The sequence below is a fragment of the Archocentrus centrarchus genome, chromosome 9 (assembly GCF_007364275.1).
Source record: "Archocentrus centrarchus isolate MPI-CPG fArcCen1 chromosome 9, fArcCen1, whole genome shotgun sequence".
Lineage (NCBI taxonomy): Eukaryota > Metazoa > Chordata > Actinopteri > Cichliformes > Cichlidae > Archocentrus > Archocentrus centrarchus.
Genome location: NC_044354.1, coordinates 23795404 through 23814948, shown reverse-complemented (window position 1 = coordinate 23814948; position 19545 = coordinate 23795404). Strand labels below are relative to the sequence as shown.

Genomic DNA, 19545 nt, shown 5'->3' with positions numbered 1-19545 from the left:
AGCACAAACTTGTGACACACTCCGCCGCCACCAATTCAAACTCAAAACAGAAACTTTTGACTCTGGTATATGAGACAATAAAAGAATAGAACCAAGCTGTGCAGAAGTGCCAGCATGTGCCTCCACCCACCACCACCATGCAATGCGTTCTCAAGACATTTTATCATATTTCTTTGAAAACTGTTATAAATGTGATGTTACTGCAAGAGGAGTAATATATTATGGGATATAGCACTCATTCACTTTCATACAAATACTGTCACCAAATGCTTTCTTTTCATCATTGGGGTCCTTTCTCTAATGTTGCAGTGCATTCAGTATAATATAAAGCACCCTGACATGGCTGGTGTTGTGAAATGGCATTAAATACAATGACTTGTCTGTTAATATAAAGCTCTCAGCTTTATATTTGTATAAAGACTAAAAAAGAAAAAGAGCTTACTTTGGCAACCCCTAGCCCTACCAGCATTTCTGAAGCTCAGTAAATGATATGCTATAGTTACAGTCTTTTTTTAAAAAACTGTACCACATTCCTCTTTATTTGAGTACGTGATGCCTCAAAAATAATAATAGTGTCTATTTTTTCTATATCTGTTAATATGGCTTGGGAGTAAATACAGACAAAACTGTCGGTTTTTAAGAATGTCAGCTATAGTTCCTACTATCCTCTTTGATGTTCCATCCATCCATCCATTTTCAGGATCATGGGGAGCTGGAGACTGTTCCTGCTGTCATAGGGCAAAAGGTGGGATACACCTCAGACAGGTGGCCAGTCTGTCACAGGGCTTTCAAATTATAAAAGGATTGCTTTTTCTGAGTGTTGCCTCATTGTTTTTTCTAAGTGTCACCCAAAACAGTTCAGTTTGTACAGTTTCTGTCCTTTACATTTGCTTTTAGAAGATGAATAATTTTGATTTCTTTGAAGAGAGAGAGTGAGGAAGTAGTACATGAGTCAGGGGCAAGAGACTGAGAAAGAGAGTCGGTGGGTGGGGAGAGAAAGGAGGAGTGGGGGAGTATTTTTTTAAGAAATGCATTTACCATGTTATTATTGCAGCCTGGTTTTTTGTTTGTTTGTTTATTTGTTTTAAATTAGGAAGATTATTATATAAAGAATTGAGTATATGAAGTGCTTCTTTGAAGATGTGGAGGAGATCATCTATCAGCATGGGAACCTTATACAAATGTAGCTAGGACCAGAAGCTCTTGAGTGTTTCTGTTCTGCCCATGGCCAAGCTAAGGGGAGGTTATTCTATGATATGTGGCACTATGTTTTTGAAGACTAAGTGAGACAGGAATTTTAAAAAAATCAGCAATCATCCTAAATGACACTAAATTTCCTTCAGTACGTAAGTCTTTCCTTTTAAGACCTATTAACAGAACAGGCTTTGCACTTCAGAATCGAGCACATTTTAAAACTAGAACAGGTGGGATGATACTTCAGAAGATGTCAAATGTTGTGGATCTTTAAGAGGCCACGTCTTTCATGATAAGTGATTACACCCACAAGTAAAGATAATATTTGACATTTTGGGAAATTATTCACCCATTATTGGGGATTGTAAACTGACTGTAGATGTGAATGTGAGCATGAATGACTGTCTGTCTCTGTGTGTGCGCCCTGTGGCAGATCAGTGACCTGTCAAGGGTGTACCCTGCCTCACGCACTATGACAGCTGGGATAGGCTCTGGCACCAACCCCACCGCCCCCACCCCGTATTCCCTTGACCCTGAACTAGATAAGTAGAAGAGGATGGATGGATGGATGGATGGATGGATGGATAAAGGATTATAGAATAACAGTTTGTGAGTTGATATTGCAGTGGACTCAGTGACACACTGGAGACACAACTAAACCAGTTAGCTGTGACTCAGTTTTATCTCTTTTATTAATATCCACTTGTTGCCTTAAAATTTGAATCTTGTGAAAAAGTCTAGTCCATTTAATATGTCCCAGCCAGAACAGGCTGTTTCAGACTACCTTGGAACTGTTTGCACAGCGTAAAAAGGAAAAGAGAAGAAGTGGACACTTCTCCCAGAAGCAGACGGAGACACTCTTTTTCAAATGTGTTTGGCTTCATCAGGTTCTTATCAAGAGTCTCGCTGTGATATGTGTCACATTTTGACACTGGGTTTTCATGAGTGAGCGATATCAAATGTGATACAGTATCCTTTGTCGTTAAGCAGAAAATTCATTTTGCAAGACCTTCACTTCATCAGCAACAGAGGGAAGCAGGTCCTGGAAATTGGTTTGAGTGTTGAATAAATGCTGATTTAACAGAGTGCATTGCCACTGAAAAAGCATGTCAGTGTAGCAGTGGGATAAAAGTCGAGATAGTGTCTGCAGTTATCCATAGCTGCTCCTGGCATTGTTTTGTAACTATTGACTGAAGAACTTTTTGTTAAACATTTTGTAAAAAAAAAACGGCTTGATTTCCTCGCATTCACAGCTTTCACTTTACATTTACATTCTGTTAAATTATCCACTGAGTCATTTTTGACCAGGATTTTTGCAACCTTAATGCTTCAAACGTCTGCAGAACAGGATGAATATATGCACAGATCTGTTACTTGCCTGTGGCAGACTCTACACCTCTCACTCTTTTCATTCACCTTCTGCAACTGTGCAATGACTCTTCAGCATACCTAATCCAGAAAGCCAGCTTTTAACTCCTGCCTCTTTTTCCTATCCGAAGGGCTGAACCTATCCTGACCCGGATGAAGGAGGATCATACCCGCATTATCCTGCCCGCCATAGACAACATCAAATACAACACGTTTGAGGTGCAGCAGTACGCTAACGCCGCCCATGGCTACAACTGGGGTCTATGGTGTATGTACATCATCCCTCCGCAAGAGTGGCTGGACAAGGGTGACGAGACAGCCCCTATCAGGTGAGGGCCTCAGCTGGTGAAAAGTGTCCATTATGGATGAGGATGTTTGATGAAATATGAATAGGATATTACTTATTCATATGTAGAAGCATCAAACTCAGGCACACTATAGTTTACTGTGCCACCTGATCACATGACTAAATGCTGCCATTAGAAAGCTTTCTAATTACAATGAAGAATATCATTTTTAACGCACTGGTCCACAGCAGTGTGCAGTAGTGTAACAGTGTGTAGAATATGTGCAGGGTATTGTATTATACCACCTCTGATTAGAGGACAGCATATGCTCCTATCAGGTTTCTATATAATCCTATCATTGGTTATGTGTGTCCTTGGCAGATCTGTATTGGAATGCAATACACTGAGAGAAGAGTGTAACATATCAGCATCTCTAAGGATGTAGTATCACTGACTTAAAGCTCTCGGAGATGTTCTGACTGTTTATATGCTGCTTTACTGTGTGTGTGTGTATGTGTATATATATACATATATATATACACATACACACACACACACACACACACATGAATATATATATTCATTTTTGCACTTTGATTTTTTGGGGTGATTTTCAATTCTGCCCTCTGTGGATTTATAATTTTCATTTCCATCACACAGCGTGGTATCCTTTTGTTCCTAACACATTGCCCAGTCCCTATCAGTATAGATATCCAGCATGATTATTTTCCCATTGAGATCTGATGTGTTTTCAATTTAATTTCTTTTGAGCACCGTATAATCAGCAATTCTCCATAAGGAGGTGAAGGTCAGGGACAGCAAGAGATTTCTGTCCTATTCAAGGACACTTCAGAAAAATGGAAACAGCTGAGGCTGGTTATCTGGTTAAAGAAAAATTATTTCCTCTTTCTCTGAACTGCATAAGTTTGGTACATCTGTTGACAATGAGAAGCATTTAAATGAGGTGCTGTTTTAAAAGATTTGAGATGACTGAGATGTGGAATGTGGCAACATCTCTGTATGAACATGAACTTTGTGTAACCTTCTTAATCAGACATTTTAACTCACTTAGATTCATAACTGAAAAAGTGTCACATTTTTGAGATTCCTACTGACAAGCAAAAAAAAAAAAATACTAAAAGATTGATTTCAAACATAGAGGGCAAACGCACTCAGCAAAATCAAAGCAGAAGTGATCACATACAGTAAGGAAAGTAGCTAAATTTGGCTAAGCCAAAGGCCTGATCAACAAGGATTTCAGGAGGCTGCCTGAGGATCTGTGGCTGCATGTTCACCCTGCTGCCATCTGGCAAGCGATACCGGATCTGCTGCTGTACCACCAGCCTTTGGAGCCTTTTCTTTCTTCAGGCTATGAGACTACTGAGCTCTTTCTCTTCACTTCACCACAAATATTAGCTTAATTTACTTGATAAATAAGTGAACCTTGAGTGCTGGCTAATGGGGAACTTCAAATGCTTGCAGAATTTCAGGATTTACTTTGTAAAGCGCTAAAAGGAATCAATAATTCTTGTCTGCTGGTCTAAACCTATGTGTAGACAACACGGCTGCCATAAAGAGAGCTGGTAAATGTGTTCATTTGTATCACTTAATGTCCTGGCTACTGCATTTTAACCAAGCTATAAGCATGAAACCTTCTGATGTGTGCTGCCACAATTTCTTCCATTATCCCAAACACCTACAGTAGACATTCACACACACACTGTGTTGAGTTCTGACCAAAGGCAACAAAAAAATGAATTCCAAGCCAGAGTTTCATTACCTATCACAGACCAGCACTGGGAAAGCAATAACAATTTTATTTGGTACAGGGTGTTCTCATACAAACAAACAACTAGTGTGGACCTAAATATTGGATGTCTTATCAAAACTCCACAAGAATCATGTATTACCGAGTATCAATTGCTAGACTTGAGATGGAAAAAAAAGATAAGAGAACACATCCACACATTGCAAAGCTGGTCCGTCTTCCCTATTGACCCTTTGCTGAAAATGAACAGATCACCTCAAGGGCCAGCTGAAGTGTGTCAGCTGTGAGGATTCCTATTGGAAATCATTTTCCCACTTGCTTCCTCAAGGTTTTTACCCATCAAAAACAGAAGCTCTGTCACCCCTTCAGGGATCAGTCTCAGAGACTTTTTCTGGTTGTTTGGACGAATTCAACAACAAAGGGAGTAAAAGGGTACAAGAAGGCACAAACATGTCCTTGCAACTGTTTTGGAGATATACCATAGCAGCCTGATGGACAAACACAAGTATATATTTTGATGATGTGGTTCCATGAATTAAGAGCACTGCTTAATGCTTATGAAAAATAACCTGTACAGCAACATAAAAAAAATTACTTGAAGCAAAATAACTGTTTAAATCAATTAATCAATCAATCAATCAATCAATCAATCAATCAATCAATCAATCAATCAATCAATCAATCAATCAATCAATCAATCAATCAATCAATCAGGTGTAATGTTGAATTTTAACAGCCATTTCATCATCTGGAAGAGAAGTAAGTCTTTACGTTGCCATATATTGCATACATGTATCAGATATTTATACTGCAAGCAGGAGACAAGGATAAGAGGTGCAAGGGGGCGGATGAGTCCTGCAGGCTGACCATCTGCACACTAAAAATAACTAAACCTCGTGACAGTAAACGAGAAATCCACTAGAAGATTACACCATCAATCTGTGATGTGTGATGATCTCCAGAAGTTGTTTTGTGACTTACGGTTTCCTCTCTTTTGAAGGGTACACTCTGAAAGTTCTTTTAGTGGAGAAAATTAGCACATTTTTTCTTGCCTATCAATTAATTTTTTTGCATAAAGACCTTTGAATATTTTAGAGTGAATCAGCCATCTTTTATTAGGATGCATTTGGTGACAGTGGGGAGAAAAAACTCCCTTTCAAGAAGCTTTTGCCAGGCCCAGGCACATGGACCAGTCCATCTGCCTTAACTGGCTGGCATGAGGAGAAAGTGAAGACAGAAAAGAAGAGCATAGGGAGACAACGAACAGAAAACATCCATAAATATCTCCAGAAAGTAACAAAAAGACAGAGGACAAAGCACAAACTAAAGGAGAAACAAGTTACAAGGTTAATGGCATGCAACAGTGGCATATGACTGCCTGCAGAGTAAAAGAGAGAAGAGGAGAGGTGCTGAGTGTATTATGGGAGTTCCTCCAGCAGCCTGTGCCTTGTACCCATATAATTATGAAACAGTGCAGGGTCACCTAATCCAGCCCCAACCCAGCTTTATCAAAAAGAACCATCTTAAGCCTCACCTGAAAAGTGCCCAAACAAGGTGCTGCTTTCACAGAAGAGGGGTCTAATAGGTAAAGGCTTTCTTTTTTAAAACTTGGGGAACCACAGGAAAGCCCGCACTGTGAAAGCAAAGTGCTCTATTGAGATAATATGGTGAGATCTTTGTGATATAGTCCGGCTTCATTAGGGATTTGTATGTGAGAAAGGGTTTGAATCCAATAAAGAAAAGCTAACAGGCTAGGAAAATGATGTGTCCTACTAGTCACTGTTAGTACACTCACTTAAGCATTTTGTATCTGCTAGAGGTTTTCAAGAGAACTATTAGAACATCCATGTATGTACATGACTAATTACAATAGTCCAGCCTTGAATTAACAGATGGATGGACTATTTTTTCAGCATCACTCTGAGACAGGATGTTCATAATTTCTTCAATAGCCTTTTGTATAAATGAAAGGAGTCCTAGATTTGTTTAGTACAAAAAATCCAGATTTATTAAAGGGGGCCAAATTTGCAAGATGGGACAACTACAAAAATTTTCCAAGGGGAGTTTAAAGTTCTGGGGATGATCTCCTCACTATATTATAATTTATAATTACAGACAAAACCAGCTCCTCTTAATAATGACCAGTAGTCTATCAAGAGCAGCACAAATTAACTGATACAGTCTTAGTGCATTGCAGTTCAGCTCAGTGAGAGGAGCTGTGTGTTGCCCTGTAGGTTGAAGCAGCCATTCTTGCTCTTTCAGCAGTCTGTGTGAGGCTGCAAGTATTTATTAAAGGTAATATTACATATTGCATTTGGTAATATTACATTCATCTAACACAGTTCAGATCTGTGTGAATCCCATATGGTATTTAATAACTCCAGTACTATTGGGATTCTTAAGGTCAGTTCAGTAAATTTCTGCTCTATTTCATCAAAAACACCAGTATGATTGAGGACCAGAAATGTGCAGGGCTCAGTTCTAAGCATATGGGATGAGAACTCTGTGAGGAGTTACAGGACACTGTGTTCACAGCTTTCAGCCATCCTCCAGCACCAAATAAGACATGAATGCAAAATAAGACGTGACCTTTTTTCAGCATTAAATTCAACAGAATGTCCTACGGCGCACTTTAATAACTCATGTTTGTACAGTTCGTTTAAATACTCTCCTCCCCAAATTTTGGGCTCTGAAAGTGAAACTCTGACACAGATATATGTAATAAGGCCAGCCATAAAAATAACCATGTCCACACAGTTCAGCTGCAGAACTGACACAGCACCACTTACTGACAGCAGCTTTTTAGATTTTGCTCCAGCACAGACCATTAGTAAATCTGGCTCTATGTTTTAGAGATTTTTAGGGCCAAATATAAATCTGAATGCTTTATGATAAGCATGCTGCCATATCACGAGCCAGAGCTGGTGAGATTTAATAAACAGGGCAAATAATTAAGAGGGCAAATTGAGGGGAGAATAAATGGAGAACCAGGCCGGTGGCTGGCTGACATGTTCCAAACTTTCAGAGATAATGTAAAATAATTGCTTGCTAATCTTTTGAACCATTTACCAATTTACCAACTTAGTCTTTGATAAGCAAGAGCTCATTTTTATTATTCCATTCTATTTGTTTTGTGATTTTTTTTTTCTGCTGTCATTAATTTTTATTGGTGAATTATATATTATATTAAATTTACAGTTCAGTCCCTGTACAACCGCAGCGAGAGCTTGATCTGTATAGCTGGCAATAAGTCGGACTCGTTTCCTGTGGGTGTTGGACTTCACTAAGGCTGCTGAGCATAAAACCGAAGCTGTTGATTTACCGGTCGATTTACGTTCCTACCCTCACCTATGGTCACGAGTTTTGGGTAGTGACAGAAAGTATAAGATTGCGAATACATGCAGCAGAAATAAGCTCGGGTGGCTGGCCTCTCCCTTAGAGATAAGGTGAGGAGTGCAGCCATTTGGGAGGGGCTCAAAGTAGAGCCGCTGCTCCTCCACATCAAGAGAAGCCAGTTGAGGTGGCTCAGGCATCTGACTAGGATACCTCCTGGGCGCCTCTTGGGTGAGGTGTTCTGGGCATGTCCTACCAGGAGGAGGCCCCGAGGTAGAACCAGGAGACACTGGAGAGATTATATCTCTCGGCTGGCCTGGGAACACCTTGGGGTCCCTCCGGATGAGCTGGTGGAGGTGGCTGGGGAGAGGGGAACCTGGGCTTCTCTGTTTAGGCTGCTGTCCCCAAGACCCAGCCCCAGATAAGTGGAAGAAAATGGATGGATGGATGGATGGATGGATGGATGGATGGATGGATGGATGGATGGATGGATAGTTCTTCTGTTGAGGTTCTTTGTTTCTTTAATTTAGATGGTCAGGGGGCAGACATGGTCTCTGTGGTGTTTTGGGAGGTTGGCAGCTGGAGGAAAACTGCAGGGAAGCAAATCCACTTCATGGTTTCATTGCTGTATTTTTTCATTTTAGATGAATAAATTCATCATTATTTTTATATATGACAGCTGCACTGGCCAAAGTGCAATGAATGCTGTCTCTTTTAATCAAACCAGGTTTTCCTTTGCTTGGTTTCTAATTATTGATGCAGCCCACATCTTTTGCCGGACATCACCTCTCCAACCTATGGTTGATGACATGTGACTATACGTCATTAGTAGTCAGAATAGGAAGGGGGAACTATTTCAAGCACGTTACCATAATCAGTGCTATAGCCAGTGTTATTCCAGCAGATAGGAAAAACAGTCTTTCCTTCTTCACATTTTATACTTTGCCAGTTAAGGCTCCGCTCTTAAGAATATATTGAACTGTGGTCACTGGAGGCTTTAACTTCACATTACTCACAATGGAGCTGCTAATTATCAAACTTGGTAACTCAGTGGGCGTGTTGCTGAGTGCTTGTTAACTGTGAGTTTGTATTTCTTGTTCTGTCACTCAGTTGGTCTTGCAGGGAATTCAATGGTTGGACATATAGAACCCAGTTTCTGTATTTTTCTGCTTATTTGGGGAACACTTTATTCTAATTATTAATTTTATTAGCCTGAGTTAATTGGCTTTGATATTTAATGCTATTAATGCCATACAGTAAGTTGCCTGTTTGATGATCTTACTGTACCACCAAACCTGGCTACAATTTACTCTTTTATTTTCCAACTTAAAAATCCAAATATACAAATCAGTAAAGCTCTGTTATGAATTTGTGGATGTTTATTTTACAGTATAAGTTGCACAATGTATCCATTTCATTGTCATGTCACATGCATCCAGCTTAAGGTTCTTAGTGAGTACTGAAAGAGGGAAACAGTGTTTACATTGCCAGGAAGCTTAATCTAAAGGGAGCACTCAAGGAGATTTGCACAAAGTTTGCAGTACCGTCAGGAAGGCCACTTGTCAAGAGAAGTGAAGGGATGGGGTGAGTCTGTCTTTTTCATCTACACAGTCAGTTAAAAAATTATGGCACTTGAATGCCTGTCTGTCACCCCCCCACCCCCCCACCCCCTTATAATTTAAACAAGACTATGTGTCAGGAAATAAAAGAATAGAACTCAGCAAGCATGATTAATAAAAAAAAAGAGGACCTTTAATTGTTATTCATGTTTAACTAGAACTGTCAGTCTGTGATCACAATGAAGCAAGTTATACTTTTACATTAAGTTTTCTTTAACATATCCTACTTTGCGACATTTTAAATCAAATTGACACAGCTCACGAGACATATACCATGAATGCCAGGCTTTAAAGACGTTTAAGAAAACAGGAATGGTGAAAGAGCCTCCTTGGAAGTGTAATGGGTCAGGAGCTTTGGAGCCCTGTGTCAAAATTTTATTTATCTACTGATCCAGGATTTCAAAGTAACAGTCCATGGTGATATTTCAGTCAGTGTTTTATATGAGGTTTAAACCTAAAAGCACCTTTCTTTTTGGCTTGCACTCTGTACAGCTTAATGCTCTCTTTTAATACAGTCAGTGAATCAAAATGCAGCTCTCGAAGCACTTTACAGTACTTCCTACTGCTGTGTCTCTCAAACTGAAGTGGATGACATTTGTGTGTGTGTGTGTAACTGGACGTGTGTGCGTGCATGTTTGTGTGATGCATGGGGAATTTACCTCAGGCATCATTTCAGACAGAATACAGATGCTTCTCATTGGTCACTTCAAAGAATAATGCCATTCAAGACCCTGTATGAATGTAATGCTTGTTATGGGGCTTTGTTCCCAGCACTTTAGATGGGACAGATAATAGGACTGAAAGTAGCCCGGCAGCCTGAGTGGGACCATTTCTTTTTAATAAAGATGAAAAATCTTGCTTTTGTAGGAAAAAAAAAAAAAACTCTAAATGATTTATAGCCGTTAAATTTGGGTAGTTTTTAAGTTGTGCTATAGAATTTAAAGCATTTTAAAGCTGCAATTAAAATTATACTCTGCATTGGTGTACTGGTTTGGGTTAAAGAACTGAGCTAGTTTTATTTTGTTTTTTCTTTATCTTGTACAATATGTTTCATTTTGTTTAAATTATTCTAGCACACATAGAAATGTTTGTGTTACAATGGTTAACTAACAAACACAAAGCAAAGGTGATTACTTAAGAGGTGTGTAGTCTTTGTACTCAAATTTAAATTAAACAAATTTTTATTTTTTTTATCTTTCTGACATTTCTACGTCATCAAAAATATCTTACACATTGCGCCTTTAAAAGAACTCATAGCAGAAAATGGAGAACAATGAAAGGTTCACTGCTGCAGGTCACTGTTTCTTTCTCATCTCTTGGTAACATCTGGTATAAGACTGTGCAATGGAAATGATCTTTTTGATGTCATAGGAAGACATACGTGTATATGCAGCATATTTCTAGCACACATTTATTTGCAGTAATTGAGGTCTGGATGAACAATTACAAGACGTTCTACTTTAAAACCTCACCTCTCACTGCATGGATATTTTTTTTTTAATCAGAGGCTAACCCACAACTATATCCAGTCTGGATATTTACTGTACATTAAGAAACATCAATTGAAGATTGTTTTTCTTATTTTATATATTTTTAAGCTGAGTTAATAAAAGAAAATGTAAATATGTGATAGGTTTTGTAAGCTCTGTGTGTAAAAATTGTGTCTCTCTCTCTCTGGTCATCTAGAACTCCAGCTATGATTGGCTGCTCTTTTGTGGTAGATCGGGAATATTTTGGTGAGATTGGTCTGCTGGATCCTGGCATGGAGGTCTACGGAGGCGAGAACATCGAGCTGGGCATGCGGGTAAGGACCATATAGTTTTTCTCAAGCTGCTGCTAAAATGCATTTGTTTTAAAATCAGACATTTATAAATAGCCTTAAAGGTAAAAAACTAAATCAGAAGTCACTGTGTTAAGAGGAAGATGGCATTTCTCACAGAAAGGCTGCAAGAAAAGTTGTGTTCTTAATGAGGCTTTCCTTCAAAGCTGGAGAGTTTTGTGTGTGAAGTTCTACACCGGGAAGGCCACACAAAAAGACATAATTACAGATATAATTACAGAGCCAATATTTGAGGGGGTAATGCTTAGATGAACACTCCTTGTTAGAATGATTTGTGGAATCTGTATTCAGACTTTGGAACAGCTTATGATGAAGTTTTCTTATGTTTCACAGCCGCAGGGATACAGCTTAAGAAACAAAACCCAGGGGCATCAACAGAAGCCGTGATTAAACTTTGCAAAGTTTCTTAGATGGGAGTGGAGGAGGAAAAAAATTCCCCTTAATGCAAATCTTTAGCCAACCCAAAGGCTCTAAAGCTTGTATACAGAAAATGTAAATCTCTTTGGCTGCTGCTTTGAGTTGAATTTAACGCTTCATGTGAGCGAAGGGCTGGCTGAAGAATTGGTTAGCGTTTAAATTCAGAAAATGTTTCTCTCCAGCCAAGTGGAACCTTTCTGAATCTAGACACCGTCCTTGGGCTTATTGCAATGAGAAATGCTTGAAAGATCCCACTCTTCATTTAACATCATGCCCACATACATTTCAAAATCTCGAGATTGCATCAACGACACCTCTGAAGTGCCGGCTGCCTTTGAAAGAGTACTTAACAGAGGCTCGAGAATGTTTTCATGTTTGTGCAGGGCTTTATTAAAGACATTTATAGTGGTTGATGATTATTTCAGAGCCTCGTGTTATGCCACATAGAGTAGCTTTACCATATGTAAATGGCATGATTCTGTGTCATCAAAGAGCTGGCCTCTTCTGTCTTTAGCTGATAGTTTTTCCATTATCATATAGTAATAACTCAGTATTTTCTATTATGTGCCGACCATCAGCAGCCTCCCCCAAGGTTACACTGTTTTCACATTCAGTAGTGCTGCTTATGTGTACCTAACAAACCGTGCAGCTGTGTTAGATGATGTTTGTGAGGGAGATCAATTCAGCTACAGCAGCTAAATAAACCTAGAACAACTCTATTGAACTGTGTGATATAGTTTAACAGTGAGCACCGGTTCACACAGGCACAAGCTCTTCATTGTCTCTCTTTTCTCGCTGAATATTTACTATTGCATTTTTTTCGTTCATAAAGTGAGGATATCTGTCTGTCTGCAAACATGGTGCCATCACAGATGCAATTACCTATCCTCCTGTTTGGCCTGTCTGTGTGGAAATGAAACACATGCCACAGGAAAAAGAGGCCATTCAGCTCATGCACAAGCCTGAATAGGTCTACAGTCAACAAGCAGCTTCAGCCATTCATAATGTACAGCCCTTAATGGAATGGAATCGGCATCCTGGCGAGTGAGCTGCAATTACTCCTCCATGGATGCTGCAGCTCAGGCAGCTCATTGTAGTGCCAGGTGAGGAGTTGCCATCGGGATAGGTTTGATTGACAAGAACATGTTTAACAATTAGCCAGGGCGGCTCACAAGAGCCCAGTATCATCTGACTGCAGGAGCTCGATGAGAGGCAGGGTTCGCATTCAAAGGTTATGGCATATTTATCATCTACTGTGATTTGCTCCTTTTTGTCTAAAAGAGATGCAAAGGACTGGCATTTTTTGTAAGCAGAAAAGATGTGCAGGGGCTGACTATGCAGCACACAGCACTGTGTGTGGTGTCAGTTTTCAGAGGAAGAGAACAAAATAAAACCAAGGGGGAAAAGATCTCACTCATGTTTTGTGTTTGCTCAGGAGCAAAATCATTTATAAGCCAGGAACTGTAAATGAAACGACAGCAGAGACAAATCGCATGGATAAAACATTCTCCCAGCATTATGAAGAGTTCATCTACAGCCTCCTAATGTCACTTTCTCATTTGTACATCTGAAAATATTGCAGCTTGTATAATCACAACAAAATGAAGGTATGCATTAAAATGTATTTGTATTGAGCCCTTTTCTAAATAATCTCCCAGGGAATCGTTCATTGCTGCATCAAACAACAGGAATTTCATGCTTCACCCTTGTAAATAATTGCAAATGGCATGTTTGAACTTACCACAAGGCCCCTTTTGCAAACAGAGAAAAATGGTTTGGGACAGTTGGTGAATTCTGCCAGAAGTGTCAATATAAATTTGTCTTGCACTGTGTCTCCCACACCTGCTTCACCGAGTCTGCTGATATAGAATCCCAGTAGACCTGAACACTGTCTTTCATTTCCAAATTCCTATGTGATACTGTGATCCTCACTTCGCAAATATAATACTATATCAAATCTACCAGGGGTCACTCTGTTCCTGCTATTTCCAAAAATGAAATGAAACCTTACGAAATGCGGTAGTTATGCGTAGAATAATTCCTTCACAAACTTAAGCAAGCATATAGAGTAAAGAGGAAAAAATAGACACTAGTCCACTAATACTATCAGCTGGGGTTTCATTCCTTCTCTTTGTAGATTATTGTACTTCTTGCTGAGTGAAGCATAGATGATCTGTTATGCGAAAACATTTGATTGTAATGCTGTCTCTGTATAGTCCAGTTTGTATTATATATATGTAACCCACATACTACTGATCGGTATGAATGGGCCCTGAGTTCGTATTCAACGGCATTAATTACTTAACCACTATAACATCACACACTCTACAATTGGAATTAACAATACCACACTTTAATTAGAAAACCACCAAAAACACACTTAAATCAATATTTCAGTTCTTTCAGGTCAATTAACGGTTCAAATATACATGTATCCCCACACACAACAGTCCCAAATAATGTTATTAAACAAAACAAACCCGTTGCAGGCCTGATTCGGAGCTCGGGTACGGTGAGACCAGAAACTTTGCGGTCCTTTCACTCAATTAGAGCCAAAATAAAATAATAAGCCAACAGTACCTTTTTCCAATATGGCGGTGCAAACGTTCAGTCCACGTTGTCCCACACAGGCAAGAAGCACAGGGAATACCCGTCTGGTCGCCGTTTCCCGCGTAGCCAGAGGAACTCTGAACTATAGGTAGCTCAGAGCGCTATCTGGGATCCTCTTTTGTCTGTGTGCGGTTAAGAGTCAGCTGAGTCCTGTAGCGATTAGCCGGGCTAGCCAACCGCAGCTTTCCAGACGATCAGCGCGGCTAATTTCTGCTCGATTATCCAGCGAGCAAACCACGACTTTCAAGTCCAAACACTTACAGGCGTAGGCTGCGCCAAATTAAACTGTCCTCCTTCCGTCCACCTGGCCGATGTCCGAACACGGAGTACCAGTTTAACTCGCCATAAAACTTTCACTTTTCCAGTCAAAGTCTAGCGCACCTCTCTTCTCGGGTCTCTCTTTTTCCTTCTCCCTCGCGCACACTCACACCACCTCCAATCAGCAGCCAGTACAGAAACAGGTGACTAAAATGAAACACTAGATTGGCTTTCCTTCACAACAAATGAAATAAACAAATAAAATAGAATATTTATGGCAAATTAATTATCTTAACACCTTAACATTTGAAATTTTAACATTCACATAAATGCATTTAACCACATTCAATCAACTTATTTATGTCCATTTCCTACAGGGCTACACCCTCCCCCATCAACACGTCTGATGTCCTCAGCAGACTAACATCTTAAGTAACTTAATGAACTGCATGGTAACAGGAAATGGGTAAAGTGTTTAACATTAGCTGTCTTTTTAGCCCTTTCCAATCTGTATCACAATACCTCTGTGTACAATAGTCAATGGTTGATCTCGAGATTTTCCTGGTTTATCATAGGTCAACCTTACTACTGGTTTCACTGACCTTTTGGGCCTAGTCCTCTTTGTAGGTAGTCTTGAGCCAGGGCTACTAGACTGTCTTACACCTTCATCACTGTTCGAACCATCGTCAGGCTCAGTGCTGGCTTCATGGTCAGTGTCACGGTCAGAGTCTACAGGAGAATGATCTGGTCGGTCAGAGTAGTTGTCACTCAGTGGAATGCAGTCTCCCACCTGTTCCCCTCTACTCACAGTGTCATCCCTCCTCTGAACCATTTTCTCAAAATAAGTCCTATAGGGTCTAGATGGCAAACCACCCTCAAAATCAGATGACTCACTTGAACTCACCCCTTCACTTTGTATGGAATGATGGGTGCTAACCCTCTCAGGCCGCTTCTGGCTGTCTAATCTCTTTGCTCGCTTATTGGATGCATCCTGCGAGTACTCCATCATTGGGATTCGCACTAAGTCTCCTATAGGAAGAAGATTATCCCTATGTAATGTCCTGACTCTGTCCTTGCCATTCTGGGATTTTACTTTGTAGACCGGCAAGTTTGGCATTCGGGCCACAACAACATAGGGAACGTCACACCAGCGATTCTCAAGCTTGTGTTTCCCTTTTATTCCAAGATTTCTCACCAACACTCTGTCACCTGGCTCTAGAGTCTGGGCCACAAGTCTCTTGTCATAAGTCCTCTTGTTTCTCAAGTGCGACTTGCCAGAGGCTTCTGCAGCCAGCTCATAAGCCTTCTGCAAATCCTCCTTCAGTTTGGTGACATAGGAAGAGTGCTGATGTTCTGCCCTTTCATTTAGATGTGTCCCAAAACACACATCCACTGGAAGTCTAGCTTCTCTTCCAAACATCAAGAAGTACGGCGAATATCCGGTAGCATCACATTTAGTGCTGTTATAAGCATGCACAAGATGTGTAACATACTGACTCCATTGCCGCTTCTTTTCCTGCTTCAGAGTCCCTAGCATTGACAACAAGGTCCTGTTAAATCGTTCGGGCTGAGGATCACCCTGAGGATGGTACGGAGTAGTCCGCGACTTCCGTATGCCAAGGATTTTCAGCATTTCCTTAATGAGTCTCGACTCAAAGTCTCGTCCCTGATCTGAATGAATCCGGGCTGGCAAACCGTAGTGCACAAAATACTTCTCCACCAAAACCTTGGCGACTGTGAGAGCCTTCTGGTTTTTGGTTGGAAATGCTTGGGCATATCTTGTGAAATGGTCTGTGATCACTAGCACATTACTTATTCCTTTGGAGTCAGGCTCCATGGACAAGAAATCAATACAGACCAACTCCATCGGCCCTGTGCTGACTATTTGGTGCAGTGGTGCAACTCTTTGGCATGGAGTTTTCCTCAAGAGGCACTCTCCACAGTTTTTTATGTAGTGTTCTGCCTCGACAGACATCTTGGGCCAGAAGAATCTGCTTCGGAGCATATCAACTGTCCTTTCCACGCCCATATGACCTAAGTCATCATGCATGGATTTCAGCACCACAGCTCTGAATTCAGCAGGTAGCACCAGTTGGTAAGTCTTTTCTCCTGCACGATTTATACTCAGTCGGTGAAGGAGTCTGTCTTTCATAATCAACTTCCCCATTTCTCGTTTCATGGCAAGTAAGTCTGGGTTTGTCTTGATCTCATCTGGCCATCTGCCACTCTTTATGGCCTCAATGGTTGGTCTTATTACAGGATCTTGTTCCTGTGCTGCCATTAGCTCAGGCTTGGACAATTGCCTCAGATTGTTCAACTCCAAGTTTGTAGAAAAGGTGTAAGCATCAGGCACACAATCTGGATGGGCTCCAAGCTGCTGCGCGTATCTTGGTGAGTCCTCAGGAGAATTAAGGCCACCAACTCTCTGGCAAATAGACTTAACACTCTCCTGAGAGATGTTTCGCATTTCTGTCTTCCTTTCTCCTGGCTCCATCCGGGACAACAGATCAGCATCAATGTTGTTTCTGCCAGGTCGGTAAACAATGTCAAAGTCATACACTGACAAATCTGACAACCATCTATGTCCTGTCGCATTGAGTTTTGCTGACGTAAGGACATAGGTTAGTGGGTTGTTATCAGTGTACACTGTAAAGCGGACTCCATAGAGATAATCGTGGAATTTCTCAACCACGGCCCACTTAAGAGAGAGAAACTCAAGCTGATGGATGGGATAATTCTTTTCTGATGAACTGAGTTTACGGCTGGCAAATGCAACCGGCCGAAGCCCTTCAGGATGCTCTTGATACAAAACTGCACCAAGACCTGACAGGCTAGCATCCACATGCAGCACATATGGCTTACTAGGGTCGGCAAAGGCTAGAACTGGTGCATTCGTGAGGCAGGTTTTAATAGCTTCAAATGCCTCGGTGCACACTTGATCCCATCTGTCTCCAAAGGGATCCCTCTCATCCAAATAGGCATGATTCTGCCCTGTCTTGGGTCTCCTTCCCCTCTGAGTTGGGGCGTACCCTTTAGTGAGGTCTGTCAAAGGGCGGACAATAGCTGAGTAATTGTGGATAAACCTCCGATAGTATCCACAAAACCCTAGAAATGATCGCAAGGTCTTAAGGTTGTGCGGCCTGGGCCAGTTCACGACAGCCTCCACTTTGCCGGGGTCGGCTGCGACACCTTCTGCTGACACTATGTGACCCACATACTTGACTTGCGTCTGACAGAACTGACATTTGTCAAGTGAAACCTTGAGTCCTGCCTCGTTGAGTCTGTCCAACACTTTCAGGAGTCTCTCTTCGTGCTCCTCTAGTGTTTTCCCAAACACTATTAAGTCGTCCAGGTAAACTAGTACCTGGAGCAAGTTCATGTCACCGACGACCCTCTCCATCAACCTTTGGAAGGTCGCAGGAGCTCCAGTGATGCCTTGAGGCATCCGCTCAAACTGATAGAAACCTAGCGGACATATGAAAGCGGTTTTCTCTTTGTCCTCCTCCTTCATGGCTATCTGGTAGTAGCCACTCCTTAAGTCCAGGACGGAAAACCATTTGCTTCCAGATAGACAATCCAGAACTTCATCAATCCGGGGGGTTGTGTATTGATCAGGCACAGTGCGGCTGTTGAGTGTGCGGTAATCAATGCACATTCTGACTTCTCCGTTTTTCTTTCGAACAATGACAATTGGAGAGGCATAAGGACTCCTAGACTCCTTAATTATGCCTGCTGCCAATAACCTCTGTATGTGACGACGCACATCATCAATATCAGCTGGAGCAATGCGTCTGGACCGCTCACGAAATGGTCGCGGGTCTGACAGACGAATTGTATGCTCTACATCTCTGGCTAACCCCACATCGAGTTCATGAGAAGAGAATACATCGGCCCTTTCAGACAATTTCTGACGGAGCCTGGCTTTCCACTCCTCTGGAACAGGAGATGAGCCAAAGTTGATAAGACTGATGTCAAATCCCTCAGACACCAGCTGTTGTTCTGACACGGTTGTAACAACATCAGTCGTGCACAGACAGCCTAAGGTGGTGCCAACTGGAATCTTTATGTCTTTAAGTGACTCGTTTTGCAGAAGAACTGTGAACTGGTTAGCATCCACAGCATTGCTTGGGATTGTCATGGACTGTAACAATACACCAGCGGGAAGAGGGTTGGTAGAAGAAGCTTCTACCATCAAGATCTCATGAGGCAAGGGCTGTTTTAGCTCAACTTTACAGGTTGCTTTACAGCTGCTCCCTGCAGGTAGCACAAGAGAACCAGGACCCTGCCACTTGACACACCCTACTTCATCATCATCATCTTCTTCAGGGCAAGCACTGTGCACCATCAAGGGTGAAACAGACACACCTGAGGTACCCTCACAGAGCTGGGCTAGCCTCTTGGGAAGGTTGGCACTGGCATTGGTTCCTAAAATCACTGGAGTCTGGTCAGGGCCTGGGGGGTCAGGACATATCAGTGCTAGGACTGACATAGTGGTTGGTGCTCCCACTACTTTCTTTGGAAACTCTATGTCCACCACCACATAGCCACGATATGGGTAGCTTGAATCACTCAATCCCCAAATGTTTAGCCGACTCACAGGGTGAATAGGGATATCTGATAGGTATCTCTGGTACCAAGACTCAAAGATTATGCTGACTCTTGAGCCGCTGTCTAATAATGCCTTACACAGGTGCCCATTGACTTTCAGTGGCTCTAAAGATGGTGGCCCAATCAGGCCTTCTGGAAGCCCATGGGACTCCAACACGTCCACTGCACTTTTCCTAACTGTACCAGCCACTTCTTCGGGGATGGTTTTACCTGTAGCTGGTTGGGGTTTACCCCTGGTTTTCT

The 19545-nt window shown here is 41.4% G+C and overlaps 1 protein-coding gene across 1 annotated transcript in view; it reads left to right on the top strand.

Moving 5' to 3' along the window:
• Nucleotides 1–19545, top strand: part of galnt9 (polypeptide N-acetylgalactosaminyltransferase 9) — a 100865-nt gene that overhangs the window by 46296 nt on the left and 35024 nt on the right. The window contains exons 5-6 of the mRNA XM_030738228.1: nucleotides 2694–2891; nucleotides 11256–11373. Coding sequence (XP_030594088.1) covers nucleotides 2694–2891; nucleotides 11256–11373 — 316 coding nt within the window. The remainder of the gene's footprint in view (nucleotides 1–2693; nucleotides 2892–11255; nucleotides 11374–19545) is intronic.